Here is a 19,493-nt window from a genome sequence, read left to right as displayed (position 1 = left end):
AACAAATCTGGCCGTTCATATCGATAACAACTTTAGAATTTGCAACATTGATCGATAGTGTCATCGATTGTTTACCCACCACTAATAGAAATGGCTGCCGCATTGTAAACGTTTTGCAAAACCGGGAAAATTGATTGAAAAAGAAAGAAAAGCGAATAAATATTGTAAATTAGGTAATAGTTTGGGACAGGAAAAGAGGTGTAATGTTTTAAGTTTAAAATTCTTTAATAAAATATAGATTCTAATGGCTTTTTCGTGAAGTGAAAATTGCTATATGCGCGGCATCAGACAAAACGTGTCTATGTCTGCAGTTGGTGTGTGTGTAAATGTGAGACTCCCACTAAGATCCACTTTTTTCCATTTATCAATTGACCTAGATGCGACTTCTTAAACGATGTCAATTCCACCTTATATGATACCGCCAAATGCCTGGGCCGCTCAATTGATGGCCCAGCAGCAGGCATTTGCGGCGGCTCATGCCCAACAGGCGCAGCTACATGCCCAGCAGCAAATGGCTAACCAGATACAGCAAATTCCACCGCCAGGAGCACCATTGCCTCCGCCTGGAGGTGTTGGGGTTGGTGGACCTCCAGTTGGCGGGCAAACTAATGGAATCCAAGCACCGACACCTGGACAACCGGGACTTGGTCAAATACCGACACCAAAACCTGATATAATCACGGAGGAAAAACTGCAGGAGAAGGCCCTCAAGTGGCAGCACTTGCAATCAAAACGTTTTGCAGAGAAACGCAAGTTTGGTTTCATCGATACCCAAAAGGAGGATATGCCGCCAGAGCACATACGAAAGATTATACGTGATCATGGAGACATGACCTCGCGCAAATATCGTCATGACAAACGTGTCTACTTGGGTGCTCTCAAATATATGCCACATGCAGTGCTTAAGCTACTGGAAAATATGCCTATGCCATGGGAGCAGATTCGAGATGTTCAAGTGCTCTACCACATAACTGGAGCCATTACTTTTGTCAATGAAATTCCCTGGGTTATTGAGCCCGTCTACATAGCGCAATGGGGGTAAGAAATGAGGCGATTAAAGATGAATTTCTTTAACCTGGGTTCCGTTTTAGAACAATGTGGATTATGATGAGACGTGAAAAGCGTGATCGTAGGCACTTTAAGCGTATGCGATTTCCACCCTTTGACGATGAGGAGCCGCCTCTAGACTATGCTGACAATGTGCTAGATGTGGAACCATTGGAAGCCATTCAAATAGAATTGGATAACGATGAAGACAACGCCGTACACAAATGGTTCTATGACCATAGGCCCCTTGTAGACACGCCGTTAGTACATTCTTCACAATCTGTTTTTTTCATTGAGTTTCAAAATATATTCTTCTTAGGTTTGTTAATGGTTCAACGTACCGGAAATGGAATCTTTCCCTGCCCCAATTGGCCACGCTTTATCGATTGGCTAATCAATTGCTTACTGACCTCGTGGACAATAACTTCTTTTATCTCTTTGACCCAAAGAGTTTTTTCACGGCCAAGGCTCTGAATATGGCTATTCCGGGTGGACCCAAATTCGAACCACTCATCAAGGATCATAATGTTGGGTAGGGTCTTCAAACTTATTCAAAATTAGACCATGTCCAATAAATTTTTTTGGTTTTTCATTACAGTGATGAAGATTGGAACGAGTTTAATGACATTAATAAGGTCATTATACGACAACCGATTCGTACGGAATACAGAATTGCATTTCCGTATTTGTACAACAATATGCCCCACTTTGTGCATTTAAGTTGGTAAGCAAAAGTGGGAAAAAAGTAAAATAATTTTTTTAACTTATAATTTATAGTCGCGCGTTTTGAATGACATTTTTGTTGTTATTTGCTAGATTCTGTTTGTCGGTTGGTACAACAATGGCAAATAATGCCATGGAATATACACTTAAAATGATTTAGCATTCAATTGAATCTATTCCTATTTTGACTTGTGGAGAGCTTTAAGCATATAAAATCTGACAAAAATTGAAAATAACTTCGTGAAATTCTTTGGTACAACCGTGAAAGGAAAAACCCAAGTTATATGTTTTTAATATATTAATAAGCGCACCTATTGTGTTCCAATGGAACATTTAATCAAATGTATCACAAAAAGCTGATTTATTTCTGATCCATTCATGCGCGAGGGGATAAATATATCATTAATTATAAAACCACGAGTAAGCACCGAACTGCAGTTACTACCACGTAGTACATAGAATAAATGCGTTGTCAATTTATAAATATATTAGCAGCGCCTAATGACATGTAAGAATAATGAAACACTCCCAAGTTTACTACCAATTTAGCGATAATGGTGAGGGAGATGCAATGAGAAATGTTCGTTATGATTGCAAAGACTAAGTCATAACTGCTGATAGTTGCAGACAAACTTGTACTTAATCCATATCGGAATAAGACATTCTTACAAATCAAAGCTGATCTTTAGAAACGTTTTTTATTTTCTAGGTATCACACTCCCAATGTGGTCTATATTAAGACCGAAGATCCTGATTTGCCAGCATTTTACTTTGATCCTTTGATAAATCCCATTTCGCATCGAAATGCCAATTCAAAGGTACAAGAGCCGCTGCCCGATGATGATGAGGATTTTACATTGCCGGATGAAGTGCAACCATTTCTACAGGACACTCCCCTCTATACCGACAATACGGCTAATGGCATTGCTTTGTTGTGGGCACCGCGCCCATTTAATATGCGTTCAGGACGATCCCGGCGAGCCATTGATGTGCCTTTGGTTAAATGCTGGTACAAGGAGCATTGCCCGCCTGGCCATCCGGTCAAGGTGAGGGTCAGCTACCAAAAACTACTCAAATATTATGTCCTCAATGCTCTCAAGCATCGTAAACCCAAGCCACAAAAGAAGCGGTAAGTCTTTACTCTAGTTCAATATAGCTTTTGATTTTACTGTCGGTTGTATCTTCCATTTAGGTATCTCTTCCGCTCGTTTAAAGCAACGAAATTCTTTCAGACCACCACTTTGGATTGGGTGGAGGCTGGTCTGCAGGTTTGTCGCCAGGGCTATAATATGCTAAACCTTCTGATTCATCGAAAGAATCTGAATTACCTGCATTTGGACTATAATTTCAATTTAAAGCCCGTCAAAACTCTGACAACCAAGGAGCGTAAAAAGTCACGTTTCGGCAATGCCTTCCATTTGTGCCGTGAAATTCTGCGCCTGACCAAGCTAATCATAGACTCGCACGTTCAATATCGCCTCAACAATGTGGATGCCTTCCAGCTGGCCGATGGCCTTCAGTATATTTTTGCCCATGTTGGCCAACTGACTGGAATGTATCGATACAAATACAAATTGATGCGTCAAATCCGTATGTGCAAGGATTTAAAGCATTTGATTTACTATCGCTTCAACACGGGACCCGTGGGCAAGGGTCCGGGTTGCGGCTTCTGGGCCCCGGGATGGCGGGTATGGTTGTTCTTTATGCGAGGAATCACACCTCTTTTGGAGCGGTGGCTGGGCAATCTTTTGTCGCGTCAATTTGAGGGTCGCCACTCCAAGGGCGTAGCCAAGACGGTGACCAAACAGCGTGTCGAGTCGCATTTCGATTTAGAGTTGCGAGCGTCGGTAATGCACGACATTGTGGATATGATGCCCGAGGGCATAAAGCAAAACAAGGCGCGCACAATCCTGCAGCATTTGTCGGAAGCGTGGCGTTGCTGGAAAGCGAACATCCCATGGAAGGTACCTGGTCTTCCCATCCCGATTGAGAACATGATTTTGCGATATGTCAAAATGAAGGCGGACTGGTGGACAAATACGGCCCACTACAATCGAGAGCGCATACGTCGCGGTGCTACTGTGGACAAGACGGTGTGCAAGAAAAATTTGGGACGACTCACGCGTTTGTATTTGAAGGCGGAGCAGGAACGCCAACACAATTACCTCAAGGACGGACCCTACATATCACCCGAAGAAGCTGTAGCCATATATACTACGACAGTGCATTGGTTGGAATCACGGCGCTTTGCTCCCATTCCCTTTCCTCCACTGTCCTACAAGCACGACACAAAGCTGTTGATCCTGGCCCTGGAGCGGCTCAAAGAGGCGTACAGTGTTAAGTCGCGTTTGAATCAAAGCCAGCGAGAGGAATTGGGTCTCATCGAGCAGGCCTATGATAATCCCCACGAGGCCTTGTCACGCATTAAGCGTCACTTGTTAACCCAAAGAGCTTTCAAAGAGGTGAGTCACCATATCTTTATTAAGTTTAATTAATTGAAGTGTTTTGTTTGTTCTTTATAAATTTACAGGTGGGCATTGAGTTTATGGACTTGTATAGTCATCTGATACCCGTATATGAGGTGGAACCTCTGGAGAAGATCACAGATGCTTATCTGGATCAGTATCTGTGGTATGAGGCGGACAAAAGACGACTATTTCCACCCTGGATCAAACCCAGTGATACAGAACCACCGCCACTCTTGGCATACAAATGGTGTCAAGGTAGTAGAAAGATTCTAAATATCTTAAGTACATTTGTTTAGTTAAAACGAATTGTGGGCATTTCGGGCGTGTGATTTGTAGCAAAGTGATATGTACTTGATAATCCCCTTGTTGCAAACCTCACGCCGGAAAGATGTCTCCAAATACATCAGTCGATATCCAGAATCAGTTTGCAATTTTCTGTGGATAGACCAGTCAACTTAATTGTGTTCTTCTATTCTCTTTAACAAGGCATTAACAATCTGCAGGATGTGTGGGATGTGGGCGAAGGAGAATGCAACGTCCTCTTGGAATCGCGCTTTGAAAAGCTTTACGAGAAAATTGATTTGACTCTGCTCAATCGTTTGCTCCGTCTGATTGTGGACCACAACATTGCGGATTACATGACGGCCAAAAACAACGTGGTGATCAATTACAAGGACATGAATCACACCAACAGCTACGGCATTATTCGTGGCCTACAGTTCTCCTCGTTTATAACGCAATATTATGGTTTGGTCCTGGACCTCCTGGTCTTGGGTCTGCATCGCTCGAGTGAAATGGCCGGTCCACCCCAAATGCCCAACGATTTTCTCACATTCCAGGATGCAGTCACGGAGGTAGCGCATCCTATTCGTCTTTATTGCCGCTATGTGGATCGCATTCATTTGTTCTTCAGGTTCTCTGCCGAAGAGGCGCGTGATCTCATCCAGCGTTATTTGACCGAGCATCCTGACCCGAACAATGAGAACATTGTGGGCTACAACAATAAAAAATGCTGGCCACGCGATGCACGCATGCGTCTAATGAAGCACGATGTTAATTTGTAGGTTCCATTGAAAAAAAAAAAAACATTCTTTCTGGATAATTTGAATTCAATTAATGTTTTTTGTTTTCTTAGGGGCCGCGCCGTCTTCTGGGACATTAAGAATCGTCTGCCTCGTTCGGTGACCACAATTGGCTGGGAGAATACCTTTGTGTCTGTATATTCTAAGGATAATCCCAATTTGCTGTTCAACATGAGCGGCTTTGAGTGTCGCATTCTTCCAAAGGTTCCACTAAAATGAATAATAATATGAGTTCAGTTGATAATCGTGAATCTTTCTCTTGCAGTGTCGCACCCAAAACGAGGAGTTTACCCATCGTGATGGTGTCTGGAATTTGCAGAATGAAATTACCAAGGAACGTACAGCTCAATGTTTTCTGCGAGTGGATGATGAGTCATTGGGTCGCTTCCACAATCGAGTACGACAGATTTTAATGGCCTCCGGTTCGACGACGTTTACCAAGGTGGGTTTCGAAATCAAAACATTCGAAAGAAAATGAATTATTGGCATATATTACAGATTGTGAACAAATGGAACACGGCATTGATTGGACTGATGACGTATTTCCGCGAGGCTGTGGTCAACACGCAGGAGTTGCTAGATTTGCTGGTCAAGTGCGAGAACAAGATTCAAACCCGTATCAAGATCGGTTTGAACTCGAAAATGCCTTCACGTTTTCCACCTGTTGTCTTTTATACTCCAAAAGAATTGGGCGGCTTGGGAATGTTGAGTATGGGTCATGTGCTTATTCCGCAATCAGATCTTCGTTGGTCCAAGCAAACGGATGTGGGCATCACTCATTTCCGTTCGGGTATGTCGCATGATGAGGATCAGTTGATTCCCAATCTATATCGTTACATACAACCCTGGGAGAGTGAGTTCATTGACTCGCAGCGAGTGTGGGCGGAATATGCTCTGAAGCGGCAGGAAGCGAACGCCCAGAATCGGCGCCTCACACTGGAAGATCTCGAGGACAGTTGGGATCGTGGCATTCCGCGGATCAATACACTCTTCCAAAAGGATCGACACACACTCGCCTATGACAAGGGCTGGCGCATTCGCACGGAGTTCAAGCAATATCAGGTGCTGAAGCAGAATCCTTTCTGGTGGACTCATCAACGTCACGATGGCAAATTGTGGAATCTAAACAACTATCGGACGGACATGATTCAAGCTCTGGGCGGAGTGGAGGGCATCTTAGAGCACACATTGTTTAAGGGCACTTACTTCCCCACGTGGGAGGGTTTGTTCTGGGAGAAGGCATCCGGATTCGAGGAGTCCATGAAATACAAGAAGCTCACAAATGCCCAGCGATCGGGTCTCAATCAGATTCCGAATCGTCGCTTTACTCTCTGGTGGTCACCAACAATTAATCGAGCGAATGTCTATGTCGGTTTCCAGGTTCAGTTGGATCTGACGGGTATCTTCATGCACGGCAAAATTCCTACGCTTAAGATTTCCCTCATTCAGATATTCCGTGCCCATTTGTGGCAAAAGATCCATGAGTCTATTGTGATGGATCTTTGTCAGGTGTTCGATCAGGAGCTGGACGCCCTGGAGATTGAGACAGTGCAAAAAGAGACCATCCATCCACGTAAATCCTACAAAATGAACTCCTCCTGCGCCGACATCCTACTGTTCCCTGCCTACAAGTGGAATGTGTCGCGGCCTTCGCTGCTAGCAGACACAAAAGACACCATGGACAACACCACGACGCAAAAGTATTGGCTAGACATCCAGTTGCGATGGGGAGACTACGACTCCCACGATGTGGAACGTTATGCCAGAGCGAAGTTCCTCGACTACACCACGGACAACATGTCCATTTATCCCTCGCCCACTGGAGTGCTCATTGCCATTGACCTGGCATACAATTTGCACTCGGCTTATGGTAATTGGTTCCCAGGATGCAAGACTCTTATCCAACAAGCCATGGCAAAAATCATGAAGGCCAATCCTGCCCTCTATGTGCTGCGTGAACGCATTCGCAAAGCACTCCAACTGTACTCGTCGGAGCCTACAGAACCGTATCTTAGCTCCCAGAACTATGGTGAACTCTTCTCCAACCAGATCATTTGGTTTGTAGACGATACCAATGTGTATCGTGTGACCATACACAAGACTTTTGAGGGCAATCTGACAACAAAGCCCATCAACGGAGCCATCTTCATCTTCAACCCGCGCACTGGTCAGCTGTTCTTGAAGATCATTCACACCTCTGTGTGGGCTGGCCAAAAGCGTTTGGGTCAGTTGGCCAAGTGGAAGACCGCCGAGGAAGTTGCAGCTCTCATTCGATCCTTGCCGGTGGAGGAGCAGCCCAAGCAGATCATTGTCACCCGCAAGGGCATGTTGGATCCCCTCGAGGTTCATTTGCTTGATTTCCCCAATATTGTGATCAAGGGTTCGGAGCTGCAGTTGCCTTTCCAGGCCTGCCTCAAGGTGGAGAAGTTCGGTGATCTGATTCTCAAGGCCACCGAACCACAGATGGTGCTCTTCAACCTTTACGACGATTGGCTGAAGACGATCTCCTCGTACACGGCGTTTAGTCGACTCATTTTGATTCTTCGCGCTCTGCATGTCAACACGGAACGCACAAAGATTATCTTGAAGCCGGATAAGACCACCATAACGGAAGCCCATCACATCTGGCCCACGCTGACAGACGAGGAATGGATCAAAGTGGAGGTGCAACTGAAGGATCTCATTTTGGCTGATTATGGCAAGAAGAACAACGTGAATGTGGCCTCGCTGACACAGTCTGAGATTCGTGACATCATCCTGGGTATGGAAATCAGCGCCCCTTCGGCCCAACGTCAACAAATTGCCGAAATCGAAAAGCAGACCAAGGAGCAGAACCAACTGACGGCTACTACAACGCGGACGACGAACAAGCATGGTGACGAGATCATTACCTCCACGACCTCCAACTATGAGACGCAAACCTTTAGCTCCAAGACAGAGTGGCGAGTCCGAGCCATCTCGGCCACGAATCTGCATCTGCGCACGAATCACATATATGTCAGCTCGGATGACATCAAGGAGACTGGCTACACCTACATTCTTCCGAAGAACATATTGAAGAAGTTTGTCACCATCTCTGATCTGAGAGCACAGATTGCAGGCTATCTGTACGGCGTTAGTCCGCCGGACAATCCCCAGGTGAAGGAGATCCGTTGCATTGTTATGCCTCCTCAATGGGGCACCCACCAAACCATTAATTTGCCCAACGCCCTGCCCACACATCAATACCTGAAGGATATGGAACCATTGGGCTGGATCCATACGCAACCCAACGAGCTGCCGCAGTTATCGCCACAGGACATAACCACGCATGCCAAGATCATGCAGGAGAACGCTCATTGGGACGGGGAGAAGACAATTGTGATAACCTGCTCATTTACGCCAGGCTCCTGCTCTCTAACCGCCTACAAACTGACACCTTCGGGCTTCGAATGGGGATCCAAAAACACAGACAAGGGTAACAATCCCAAGGGCTATCTGCCCTCGCACTACGAACGTGTCCAAATGTTGCTATCGAACAAGTTCCTTGGCTTTTTCATGGTCCCGTCGCAGGGCAGTTGGAATTACAACTTCATGGGCGTTCGACACGACCCGAACATGAAATACGAACTGCAATTGGCCAATCCGAAAGAGTTTTACCACGAATTGCATCGTACTTCGCATTTCCTGCTCTTTGCCAACCTTGAAGATGGAGGCGACGGAGCCGGTGCCGATCGTGAAGATGTCTATGCGTAAATATTTGACAAGTCAAACAACACTTATTAAACCACTTTTTGTAATAAAATTCATTTAATTTTTACCAACAACGAAATTTGTTACCATGGAAATGTGTATGTCCCCGCACTGGGTTGGATGGGGGGTTTCATTAATAGGTTAACCAAATGTTTTTATATATATATAATGCATACATATATACATGCATATAGGACTACAGTTAATACAAAAGTTACGGTATGGTTTCGCAATGTGGTTCGGTTTCTAGGTACATACGTTGACTGTTGGTTGACCCGTTTTCTCCTCCTCCCATCCCCTCTATTCATTGCTCGACTAAGAGCATTTCCAAAGGACTATGGCTAAATTGCCGGCAAAAAACAAATACAGTATGTTTTCCGTCTCATAGGAGACCTCGAATCCGAATCCTTCACCAACAACCACATGCCAATAAATACCAAATTTCTTATCCATTGTCTCTTTAATGATTTTGGCAGCTTGCTGCAAAATAGAAGAAAATAAGAATCTTATATATGTTGGGATTGCAAAACTATATACCTCATAGTTGGACGAGTATTTCTCGCAAGCAGTGATACTCAGTTCAATGGCCTCAGTGCGCATCTCTTCATTCATATCCGAATGCTGAGAAGAAGATAAGAAATGATAGTGAGTACATCTCAGCTCCTATTCTGTTTGCTCCCCTTTGAACCAACCTTCACCAAGGGATAGACATGCACAATCTTCTTTTCCCCTTCCTTGCCTCCTTCACCTTCATCGGCCATGTCTCTAAGCCCGCTGCGAAATATCGAATAACTAGGACTATAGGACGAACGGAACGACACGCCAATCGCCGGGGGGGTAATGTAATAAAAATTGAGTTAAATTCCTATTTACATGTGACATACAATTCAAGGCGAACAAAGGGTATATACATATATGTATATAGATGAATATACATATACATATATAGCTATATATTTATATGATATTTTGTGAATGTTTATGAATTTGTCACGTCAGGGCCAGGCAGACGGCGGCGGCAAGAACTCTTCGTGCCTGCACAGCTCAGCGGTTCACTTGCAACTAACTTTTTGACTGACTCCGCAATGGCGCCGATTCTATTAACTAAAAGTTCCCCTTGCCAGGACATTTATGTTTGGTACGAACGTTTCTCTGGCAGGCAGGCAACCGCAGCAGACATTATATGTTACGTCCTGCTGCATCCCCCTTAATTCTACTCAGCTCTGTTTTGTTTGCAAATTGTTGCTGTTGTTGTTATTGTTGTTGCAAACAAAAGCAATTTCCGTGCGGGTGCTAGAGACAGACGAAACGGCGGCGACGTCGTCATCTTGGCGTCCACCACCTCAAATTTAAGAGTTTTTGCAATATTTTTCCTATGGACAGCAAGTAAGGGTAAGAGATGGGAAAAACCCACCACTACAACACTATATCATATGTATACATATGTATTAAATGAACATGTGTACATATGTCTCTAAATATCGGGGGATAAAATGTGTTATATAATTCAATTGAGTGAATAAGGTTAACGATTTACAAAATCTTAAATCACAGAAGAATTTTCCCATTAATACATACATATATCGATTCATATCATGGAAAACATTAGTTTTATTTAATCCCAAGATTCACATTCATTATGATCTGACAAATGATCTGCATTCGGTTCACATTTGATTGGATTATCCCAATCATTTTCATCTATCGATCTGTCATCATCGGACTCTTCGATGAGTATAAAGTCATTCTCAACGCATTTCTTATTTTCTTTGAGCAATTCGTCTAGAATATCGCGAGTGGCTCCAAGAAGTTCAGTGCGACATAAAAGGTAAGATATGGGCATCTTGTAGGCCTGCAATGTTACGTCATAGGTGTCCTCATTAATCTTCCAGCGATTTAGCTCAAATAGGACTTCAGCCCAAATGATCTCCTCTTTGGTACGTGTGTCCACAAAGTATGGAAAATCTATAGAATGTAAAAGCTTATACGACTTGATTTCCGCCAGAGCAGATTGATCAATCAGTGGTGTCAGCAGCGGCATGTCGAGTAGATCTTTGCGTACAAATATGACCATCTGTGTCGCATGTCCCACTGTTGTATAACCCTCGGGTGGGTCACCAAGTCCCAATAGAGAAAACATATAGTTTGGGTATTTGTCAACGATTTCCAAACACCACGACTTGAACTGTTCACGAGTCCATTCGAATTTGTGATCATGATGGCGAAATCCATTAGATAATAGAGGCTTAAAACGTGTGAATATCACATTATAATCAGAATTGGGTGTGCTGATTATCACGAGCTTGGGCTGCATGAACCCAAAAATATTCGTTGGAATTTTGCTCAGGACATCGTCATAGACATGTTCAATTCTAAGTGCGAAATAATTTATAATATTTGGTTAATATTTTTACGAAATAACTTACAGTTCCAGTGCGACAACAGCATCTATGCTCTGTAATTCTTGAGAGGATTCAGCTACGCTACCTTGCAGAACGTCTACATGCAACGGTCTTTTTCGCCGTCTTACATAGTCAGCAACTAAAGGTTTGATAAAAAGTACATTTTTTTTTAGCACGTCTTCATCAATATCCACCTAGAAAACGAAAAAATGGGGAAGAACAAAATAAGGTTAATTATTCAATTCGAATTGCCAACCGTTTTATTTTACAGCTTCATTTTAGAGCACTGCTGTTAACTTTACAGCATCGTTTGCGAGCACTTTTCACTTATGGAAACGTAACAAAATGGCGGAACAGTACGGAAATGAAACATTGGCTTGTTTGCTAGCCAGCAGACAAATAGAATATGTAATTGTTGTGAAAACTAATTAAATAAATTAAAAAAGATACTACTGAACAGTTGCTGAACATGTATTATTAGTCAAGTGGATCCACGGCAAAGTGTAAGCATTTAAGTTTAGCTCTTAATGACTGGTGAAAATTTCTTCAGTTAATAAAAAAGAAAAACGTGAAAACAAAAAGAAGAAGAGTAACATGGGACTGAAAAATCAATTCAATTTATGAACAATTAAATGTGTTTGCCAATGTAAAAAGCGACGAAAGTTAACTCAGCAGTAGTGAGACATGAAATATTCCATGAATTTAGTTGTTAAATAAAATTAAAGCACCTGAATGCCGGCCAATAAAATCGATTTTCCTTACAATACGTTTGTTTGTCTGTGTCTGTCTTTTTTCTCTCTGTCCGTTTCCAGATGTAAATTTTATTGCCAAAGAAAAAATTAGAGGGAAACGAGTAACGTTTGGAGTAAGAAACCGTAGAGTTCGTTATGTTACAGCTAATTTCATCGAATAGGATAAAATATTATATTTGTTTTTGTTGAATCTACCTACATATAGTGTCTATGCATGTATGTGTATATTTGTATGTGTATACTTGTTCCATTGTCATATTGTACCGACCGACCCCAAGGCACAAAGTGAAACTGGAATTTGTGTGATATTAAAAGGCACAAAAAAAAAAAAACGAACAAAAGGAAAAGAAAAAAACAACAAATTACTAAAAAATTAATCAGCATCTTAAATATAATATAGGAGAATTCGCGTTTGACTTATTGTCCACAAGTGAGAACATAAGTTTAAATATATGTATTTGTAATCATCTCTGCTTCTTTCTACACTAACCAACCCACAAGCAGACACCGCGAATGAGAGGCGAAAAGAAAGACGGTGGTAAAAGCAACGCACGCAACGGAATTGAGACAAAAACAAACCGCTTGTATTTTTATCGGTTGATCGAAATTCAATGCTAGACTGAATCCGAGAAACTCACGTGGCACAGCAAGGAAGGAAGGACGCAGCAGGGAGAGGACTTTAAAATGGGTAAGCGCCTGATCTTGGAACGCCAGCCCACAGACCGAAGTATAAGGAAACGCAAAAGAGCGGAGATTAGAGAAGATAATGACAGCGATGAAGCCGTAGTGGCTGAGAAGTGCCAACGGTTGGCTGACGATGTCAATGGCTACGAGTCTCATGACAATGATGATGAGGATTCGCTATCGTCGGGATCAGGAGGTGGCATTGGGACAGCTCTTGTGCACACGCCGCAGGCCCAGGCGGCACACAGTTTACTTAGCTTGGCTAGCAACGAGAAGCAGAATTCTCTCTCCACTGAGTCTCCGCGACCCGTCTATAGTCTGAGACCTTCTGTAGTCAATGGTACCATCCTGAGAGATGTACTCTCAAAACCCTGGCGCTTGGGACGACCTATAGGTAAGTGATGCGCCTAATCCCATGTATTCCAACACTCTCGCCAATTTAATCATTTTCTGAAGGTAAGGGAAATTTCGGCGAAATATTTCTGGCATCGGACGAAACTGTATGCCCTGTCACCTCAGAGAGTGCAAAATATGTGGTCAAAATTGAGCCACATTCCAATGGACCTCTTTTCGTTGAAATTCATTGTCTGATCCATACTTCTCAGACGAAAGGTGAGCAATTAAATTCATTTTGAGCAATTTAATATGGAATTTTAACGTGTTTTTTTTCGTTTTGCTTTAGCAGTTACCAATGGTCAGGAAAACGAGGAAGCGCAAGCAAAAATCAGTCCAGTGGCGCCTCATGTAGCACAGGGTCCGCCATCGGGAATACCCAGTTACATTGCCTCTGGCACCCATTACTTTGGTGATGGTCGCTATCGCTTTTTGGTCTTGCCCCGCTTTGACCGAGATCTGCACTCACTGATCAAAAACTCCCGAGTGCAGCAGAAGTCACTTCTAGTGCTGGCCATACATATTGTTAACGTACTGGAGTATCTGCACGACAAGGGGTACTGCCATAATGATATTAAGGCCCAGAATTTAATGATATCCAAGTGCAAGTATCTTCAGAGGCAGACAGTGTCCAGAGATAAGCACTATGAAGAAAAGCAACAGACTACGGACAGCGGGAACAGCTCAGAACAAGAGACCACTAACGACGATGAATATTTCCTAAAGAACGAGAAGTTCGCATTGAAACGAATGGCACACATAGGTAAGGGAAAGGACGAGGACATGGAAGAGGACGAGGATTTCGATGATGGAGCCACCACGAATAGCAACAACAGCAATAGCAATAGTTTGGACTGCTACCAAACACCAGTGAATAAGAAACGCGCCAGACCGCGCACTGGTGTTGAGTTCAGCGGCTCCAATCCGGTGCGCTCGTGTCGCCGCGAAAAGCGCAATTCTATGTATGAGGAGATGGTCAAGTCGCACTATCTGCGACCTACCAAGCGAGTTAGCTATCGTGAGGAGTTTAACGAGGAAGGATATCCCATCAAGGAGGAGCAGCAGCAAGCGGAGGGGGCTAACAGCGATCAGTCGCCAGTTAGTTCGGACAATGAGTCCGAGGAGTTTCTGCCACCTTCTATTCGACGTTCAACAAAGAAATCTTCTGCCAGTTTTTCCGCTGCCAAGCGTCTCGGCACACGACGTCAGCAGAAAATAATGAAAAATCGTGAAATGATTGCGATGGCGGAAGAAAGTTCCCGTAGCCGTGATGGCAAGCGAGTCACAACTAATCCGCCACAATACCAGCTTATTCCAGTGGAGGAGGAGCATGTCTTCCTCATCGACTTCGGTCTAGCGTCCAAATATCAAGACCGCGGTGTTCACCGCCCATTCATTATGGACCAGAGACGAGCGCATGATGGCACTTTGGAGTTTACTTCCCGGGATGCCCATATGGGTGCTCATTCCCGTCGCAGTGATCTGGAGTGCCTGGGTTACAATCTGCTTTATTGGTCTGAGGGCTTTTTGCCTTGGAAGGAAGTTGCCAGTCAGCAGCAGCAAGAGAAGGTGCATCGGGCCAAGGAACTGTTCATGACCGACGTCTCCGAAATGCTACGTCAGTTCTATGGAAAACAGATTCCTAAATATTTAGGCGAGTTTCTAAAACTAATCGGGCAATTGTCCTACCAGGAGCGTCCCAACTATCAGCGTTATCGAAATATTTTTAAGCGCGAGTATCGCCGACTTGGCCACGATCCCAACCAGATGAGGCTGAGTAGTGATGAGATTTTGTCCACCTGCGTTAACATTAAGGATGAAGTTGATGGAGGAGCAACTCCTGCTAGCAACAAATGCGATATTTTCGATGTGAATAACAAGTTCTTCAGCAATGCAATTCGCAATTCTGCATTACACACACCATTTCAGGAGCACTCGCTTACAAATCGGGTGTCGCCAAAGAATCTGCGCTCAAAATCTGAGAAGAAAAACGTTAAAAAGAAAAGTTTCTCCTGGGCCGAGGTGCTATTACAAGATCCAGATCAAATAGCTAGGGAACGGGCTGTAAAAGAGTTTGAGCGAGAGGAGGAAATATGCCCGTTAAAATCACGTCTTCCTAGGAGATATGAGGGCAAGGCGACATATGCGATACTGGCCGTAGAACAGAGTCGTCGGGATAAGGGACTGACCGTGCAGGAACACATCAACGAAGATGACAACCAAGCAGACCAGGAGGAAGAGGACGAGAATGAAGATGATAAAGATGAAGAAGAGGAAGATGAGGTATTTAATTAATTGTTTTTCAATTCTAAAACTTGGTTTAATCAATGCCATTTTTGTAAGGATGAGAGCAACGCAGATGAAGATGCAACTGAGGAAACCGATTCAGAGGAAGGGCGTGTTAGTCGACGTGGTGGACACGGAAGGGTTCGTAAACGTACAACTAGCAAGCAACCAACTACTAAGCTGGGTCGCGTAGCCACAGCCGGCAAAGGCAAATCAACAAATGTGGCCGTGGATAAGAGTACACCTTTATCCACAGTCGTCGCTAGCAATAAACGTGGCTGCGCCACACGGAAGGAGCACGCGATCGCCGCCTCTGCCACCGGTGAGACTGAGCGCAAACTGAAGGCCAGTCAAACGCGTCGAGAGGAGGATCTTCATCATCATCAAAAACAACAACAACTACTACCCAAGCAGCGGCGTCCACGTCGCTGTCTACATAAGACTGAAGCAATAATGGGTGTCGTCCAGCAAGACGTTGAGAACAATTCCGAATTGTTGCCTATGCAAAGTGCGTATGGCGATTATGATGATGAGAATAACTATGGGGCTAAGGGGCGCAATGTACATGCGTCATCCAGACATTGTCGCAAGTGATAGGATAACCAATAATCGAGAGGCAAAAGGAGAATCCAATTAGAGAGCGGATCAAAAAAACGGAGGGAAAACTGGGAAATCGGTTTTCAAGTATTTTTAGTAATTAATAGTGACAGGAGGGGACACACACATATGCCTATACCCAGATACGCCTACGTGCTAAGTTAGGAAACACAAATCTAAATCATGTGTAGAATGAACATTTTTATTTTTGTTTTTAAGTTAAAGTGGGAGTTCCCAGCTAATTATAGAAAAGGAGAATTGTTGAATCATTCAAATAAGTGCATACATACATTATTACTTATGCTTCTATACTACTACATCAACTCCGTTGGATATAATGAAAGGGAGAGTGAGGGAGCGGTATAATAATGATGGACATAATGTTAGATTTGTATATCGCCGTCATGATAGCAAATGTTTAAGTTGTTTAATTTTGATTTTATTATTTTCGAAGAAACAAATGTGTTAGACTCTTTTTTGTTAGGTAATACATATGAATAATTGCATAATCCTTAATGCAATTTTAGGTTTATATTGCATACACAATGCAAACCACCACCAATTTCCCGCATCTTCCTCACACAGATATACCCCCAATTACACTCATCCAAAACCCCCCTTGGATACATAGTCTCCATAAGAAGAAAAAGTATTTAACTAAACAAAAAAACTAGATAAAAGGTTATTTCGTAAAAAATGTTTAAGTCTAAGCTTAGGATATAAATATGTATAAAAAGCAACATAAACTCCGGATACAAATAAAACAGACAAAAAAAAAAAATAATCAGATCAAAAATTTAATTTACTTGGCCTACATTTTTGCTGTATTTTCCAAATAATAACCTAAAAATGGATAACTGGAAATCTTTTTTGTAACCAATTCCTATATCATTTAATGTTTTATTTTTTTTATAAAGCAAATAAAGCAAGTCATTAAGAAATGTTTAAGAAGTAAAATGTTTAAAAATAAAATTTGAATTCAAGCCACGATCAAGTTTTCATTAAGCACATTATAAAAATAAAACATCGAGTTTTTGATTCCACTTAATTTTCTTTTTGATTTTTATACTTCGTTTTACAAGTCCTTCATGTAGTACCCATGTTAAAAGCTTTCTAGAATTTTAAGTAGGTAAAGGTAACAGGAAACTTTCCTTGAAAATTCCTTTAGGATCATTTTACCAGAAGCTTTGTAGCAATTTTTTCTGATGCTTGACGCTGATGTTGCGATTTATTTTCAATTTAGTATGCATAAATACATACATACCTCAAGAATTTTCTCGATGGTCTCAATGCGTCTCATCAATTGGAATAGCTAAAATTAATAAAAAAAATTGTAAGTAGCTCTCGAAAATCTTTAAAGCTTAGTACCTTCATTTCGCTACATCCGAAGTCAATGACACTTTTAATTTTGGGCGCCCAACGAGGGTCTTCCAATATTTGTATAACAGCGCAATAACGCTGTTCCCACAATCTCGGCGTAAAAGAGACTTCCGTGTCTGTCATCTGGGTATCGGTGTGTAAAACTCCACAAGGCATTTTGTAAGAAAACATATTTTTAAATTTTAAAGTCACTGTTTAAATTTTGATTTAATAAATGTTGTTTTTTATTGCTGGATGCCAGCATAGTGCTGGGAGCTATCGATGGCTGTATCGAGGTATCGGTGTTTAAACTTCTTCCCCCATCGATACTTCTTGGTAACTATCGATAGTGCTGAGCGTGAAACTTTTTCTTAATTTCAGCATAACGAATATAATATAAACTAGAAAGAAGCCAACTTTGGCTGTGCCTAAGTTCATTCGCATTTGAAGTGCAGGCTAGTTTGAAATTGTTAATTACATTAAAAAAATCCCATTAAAAAGGTTTTTTACTCAAATATTTTTGTTTCATAAGATTTTTCCATATTATGAGGAATTTCTCACTAAGCCTTTATTTATGTTTTTCTATATTACTATCGAAATATTTCTAAATAAAGTGATCTTTTAGTAGTTGTAGGGCTTTGCTTAAAGCGAAAATTGTTGATATATTTATATTTTTGGATTGAATAATATTCTTGCTCATTAATTATTAATTTATTTTGACTTAAATTTTAACATTCTTGAGAAGAGTTTATCTCTAATATATCCAGCCTACAAAAACTTACAAAAGCATAAGCTTTAAAGATTATAGAACTAAAATAATTTTAGTTTGATCTGATATATGTATGTCCATTAAACATATAAAATGACATCCGCTTAATTTACAATTGCCTTACAAAACAGTAAGACCGATATAAAATAAAAAACGTTTAAAGTTGTTTACAATTCCCAGACATCACTATCGATAGTTTCCCATCCATCAATATCGATAGTTACCCAGCTCTAAGCAAGGATCGAAAAATCCCACTATAAGGTAAAAAAAAACACTATTAAATTCAAATTTAATCGCAATAAATAAAACAGAAAATTGTGAATCACATTTAAATTACATTGCATTTGGTTTGTTTTAAATTTTCTAAATTAAATTTCTTCACGTTTTTAGGTCCATAAGTTTGTAACTACTAACCCGCCTGAAAAAGTGGGAGTTGTAGCATTCTTTTACTTCATACTAGAGGTGGACATGGGCCGAAACTTTGCACACAACCCGATCCAGCCCATGGGCCGAAGAGCAAAATTTTACCCGCACCCGAAAGCTAAAAAAATTTTGACGTCCGAAAACATTAAAAAAAAAATTTTAAGTCAAAATACAATTTTTTATGCTTCTGCGTAACAATACTTACATTTTATAAATAGTAGAAATGAAAATTAAACTTTATGATCTTTACCCTTGCCAGTTTTTTTTGTTACTCTTCCTATAACCATCAAACTGGAAAAACGTTTTGTATAAAAAATGTAATGTTCGCGAAAAGACGGCCTATAATTCAACAAACAGTACAAAAAGTCACTGTTTTCGACCGATGGGAGCTATATGATATAGTCACCAGGTCTTCATCAAATTTCGTACAGTCATTGAAAGGTATACAAAACTAACATACTAACTTTTTACGAAAATGGTTTAGAAAATAACGTAGTTATTGAGAAGAGCCACTGCTCGTGACTTTGCCATTTGTATGAGAGTTATAAGATATAGTGATCCGATCCGGCTGAATCCGAAATATACAAAGCCCACATGCATTTTTAAGCTCTGTAGCTCTCACGTACGAACGGGCGGACGGACAGACGGATATGGCTATATGAACACGTCTCGTTGTGCTTATCAAGAATATATGTACATATGTATATACTTTATATGGTCGGAGATGCTTCCTTCTATGCGTTGCACGCTTCTGACCAAAATTAATATACATTTTT

The 19,493-nt window shown here is 41.8% G+C and overlaps 4 protein-coding genes and 1 non-coding gene across 7 annotated transcripts; 3 read left to right on the top strand and 2 right to left on the bottom strand.

Annotated features, from left to right (window-relative positions):
• The first annotated feature begins 97 nt into the window (after window positions 1–97).
• Window positions 98–9,126, top strand: LOC6652486 (pre-mRNA-processing-splicing factor 8). 2 transcript variants are annotated; one of them, XM_047009862.1, is made up of 12 exons: window positions 98–173; window positions 378–1,038; window positions 1,092–1,307; window positions 1,367–1,579; window positions 1,646–1,771; window positions 2,480–2,899; window positions 2,963–4,232; window positions 4,301–4,493; window positions 4,725–5,298; window positions 5,374–5,524; window positions 5,586–5,762; window positions 5,819–9,126. In XM_047009862.1, exons 2-12 carry the CDS (start codon window positions 395–397, stop codon window positions 9,053–9,055), a joined length of 7,221 nt encoding a protein of 2,406 aa, XP_046865818.1. In that variant the 5' UTR covers window positions 98–173; window positions 378–394; the 3' UTR covers window positions 9,056–9,126. The 2 variants fall into 2 exon arrangements, with proteins under 2 accessions (XP_046865818.1, XP_002074725.1); XM_002074689.4 differs by lacking the exon at window positions 98–173 and having other exon boundaries at window positions 281–1,038.
• LOC111519612 lies at window positions 2,221–2,403 on the top strand. Its single transcript, XR_002724416.1, has one exon. It is a non-coding gene; the product is annotated as a small Cajal body-specific RNA PsiU2-55 (non-coding RNA).
• LOC6652487 (dynein axonemal light chain 4) lies at window positions 9,082–9,951 on the bottom strand. The gene is made up of 3 exons (XM_002074690.4): window positions 9,745–9,951; window positions 9,590–9,673; window positions 9,082–9,532 (listed from the first exon to the last, which is right to left on the bottom strand). Exons 1-3 carry the CDS (start codon window positions 9,811–9,813, stop codon window positions 9,368–9,370), a joined length of 318 nt encoding a protein of 105 aa, XP_002074726.1. The 5' UTR covers window positions 9,814–9,951; the 3' UTR covers window positions 9,082–9,367.
• A 688-nt stretch (window positions 9,952–10,639) lies between these two features.
• LOC6652488 (small RNA 2'-O-methyltransferase) lies at window positions 10,640–17,833 on the bottom strand. The gene is made up of 4 exons (XM_002074691.3): window positions 17,535–17,833; window positions 17,431–17,478; window positions 11,479–11,648; window positions 10,640–11,424 (listed from the first exon to the last, which is right to left on the bottom strand). Exons 1-4 carry the CDS (start codon window positions 17,715–17,717, stop codon window positions 10,668–10,670), a joined length of 1,158 nt encoding a protein of 385 aa, XP_002074727.2. The 5' UTR covers window positions 17,718–17,833; the 3' UTR covers window positions 10,640–10,667.
• Window positions 11,811–16,967, top strand: LOC6652489. 2 transcript variants are annotated; one of them, XM_023181233.2, is made up of 5 exons: window positions 11,811–11,957; window positions 12,711–13,284; window positions 13,347–13,502; window positions 13,576–15,566; window positions 15,627–16,967. In XM_023181233.2, the coding sequence occupies exons 2-5, from the start codon at window positions 12,891–12,893 to the stop codon at window positions 16,161–16,163; spliced, it is 3,078 nt and encodes a 1,025-aa protein (XP_023037001.1). In that variant the 5' UTR covers window positions 11,811–11,957; window positions 12,711–12,890; the 3' UTR covers window positions 16,164–16,967. The 2 variants fall into 2 exon arrangements, with proteins under 2 accessions (XP_023037001.1, XP_023037000.1); XM_023181232.2 differs by having other exon boundaries at window positions 13,573–15,566.
• Window positions 17,834–19,493: the final 1,660 nt, after the last annotated feature.

This window comes from Drosophila willistoni (assembly GCF_018902025.1).
Source record: "Drosophila willistoni isolate 14030-0811.24 chromosome 2L unlocalized genomic scaffold, UCI_dwil_1.1 Seg168, whole genome shotgun sequence".
Taxonomy (NCBI): Eukaryota; Metazoa; Arthropoda; class Insecta; order Diptera; family Drosophilidae; genus Drosophila; species Drosophila willistoni.
The sequence above is the reverse complement of the archived record's forward strand: the minus strand, read 5'-3'. Positions and strand labels throughout refer to the sequence as shown.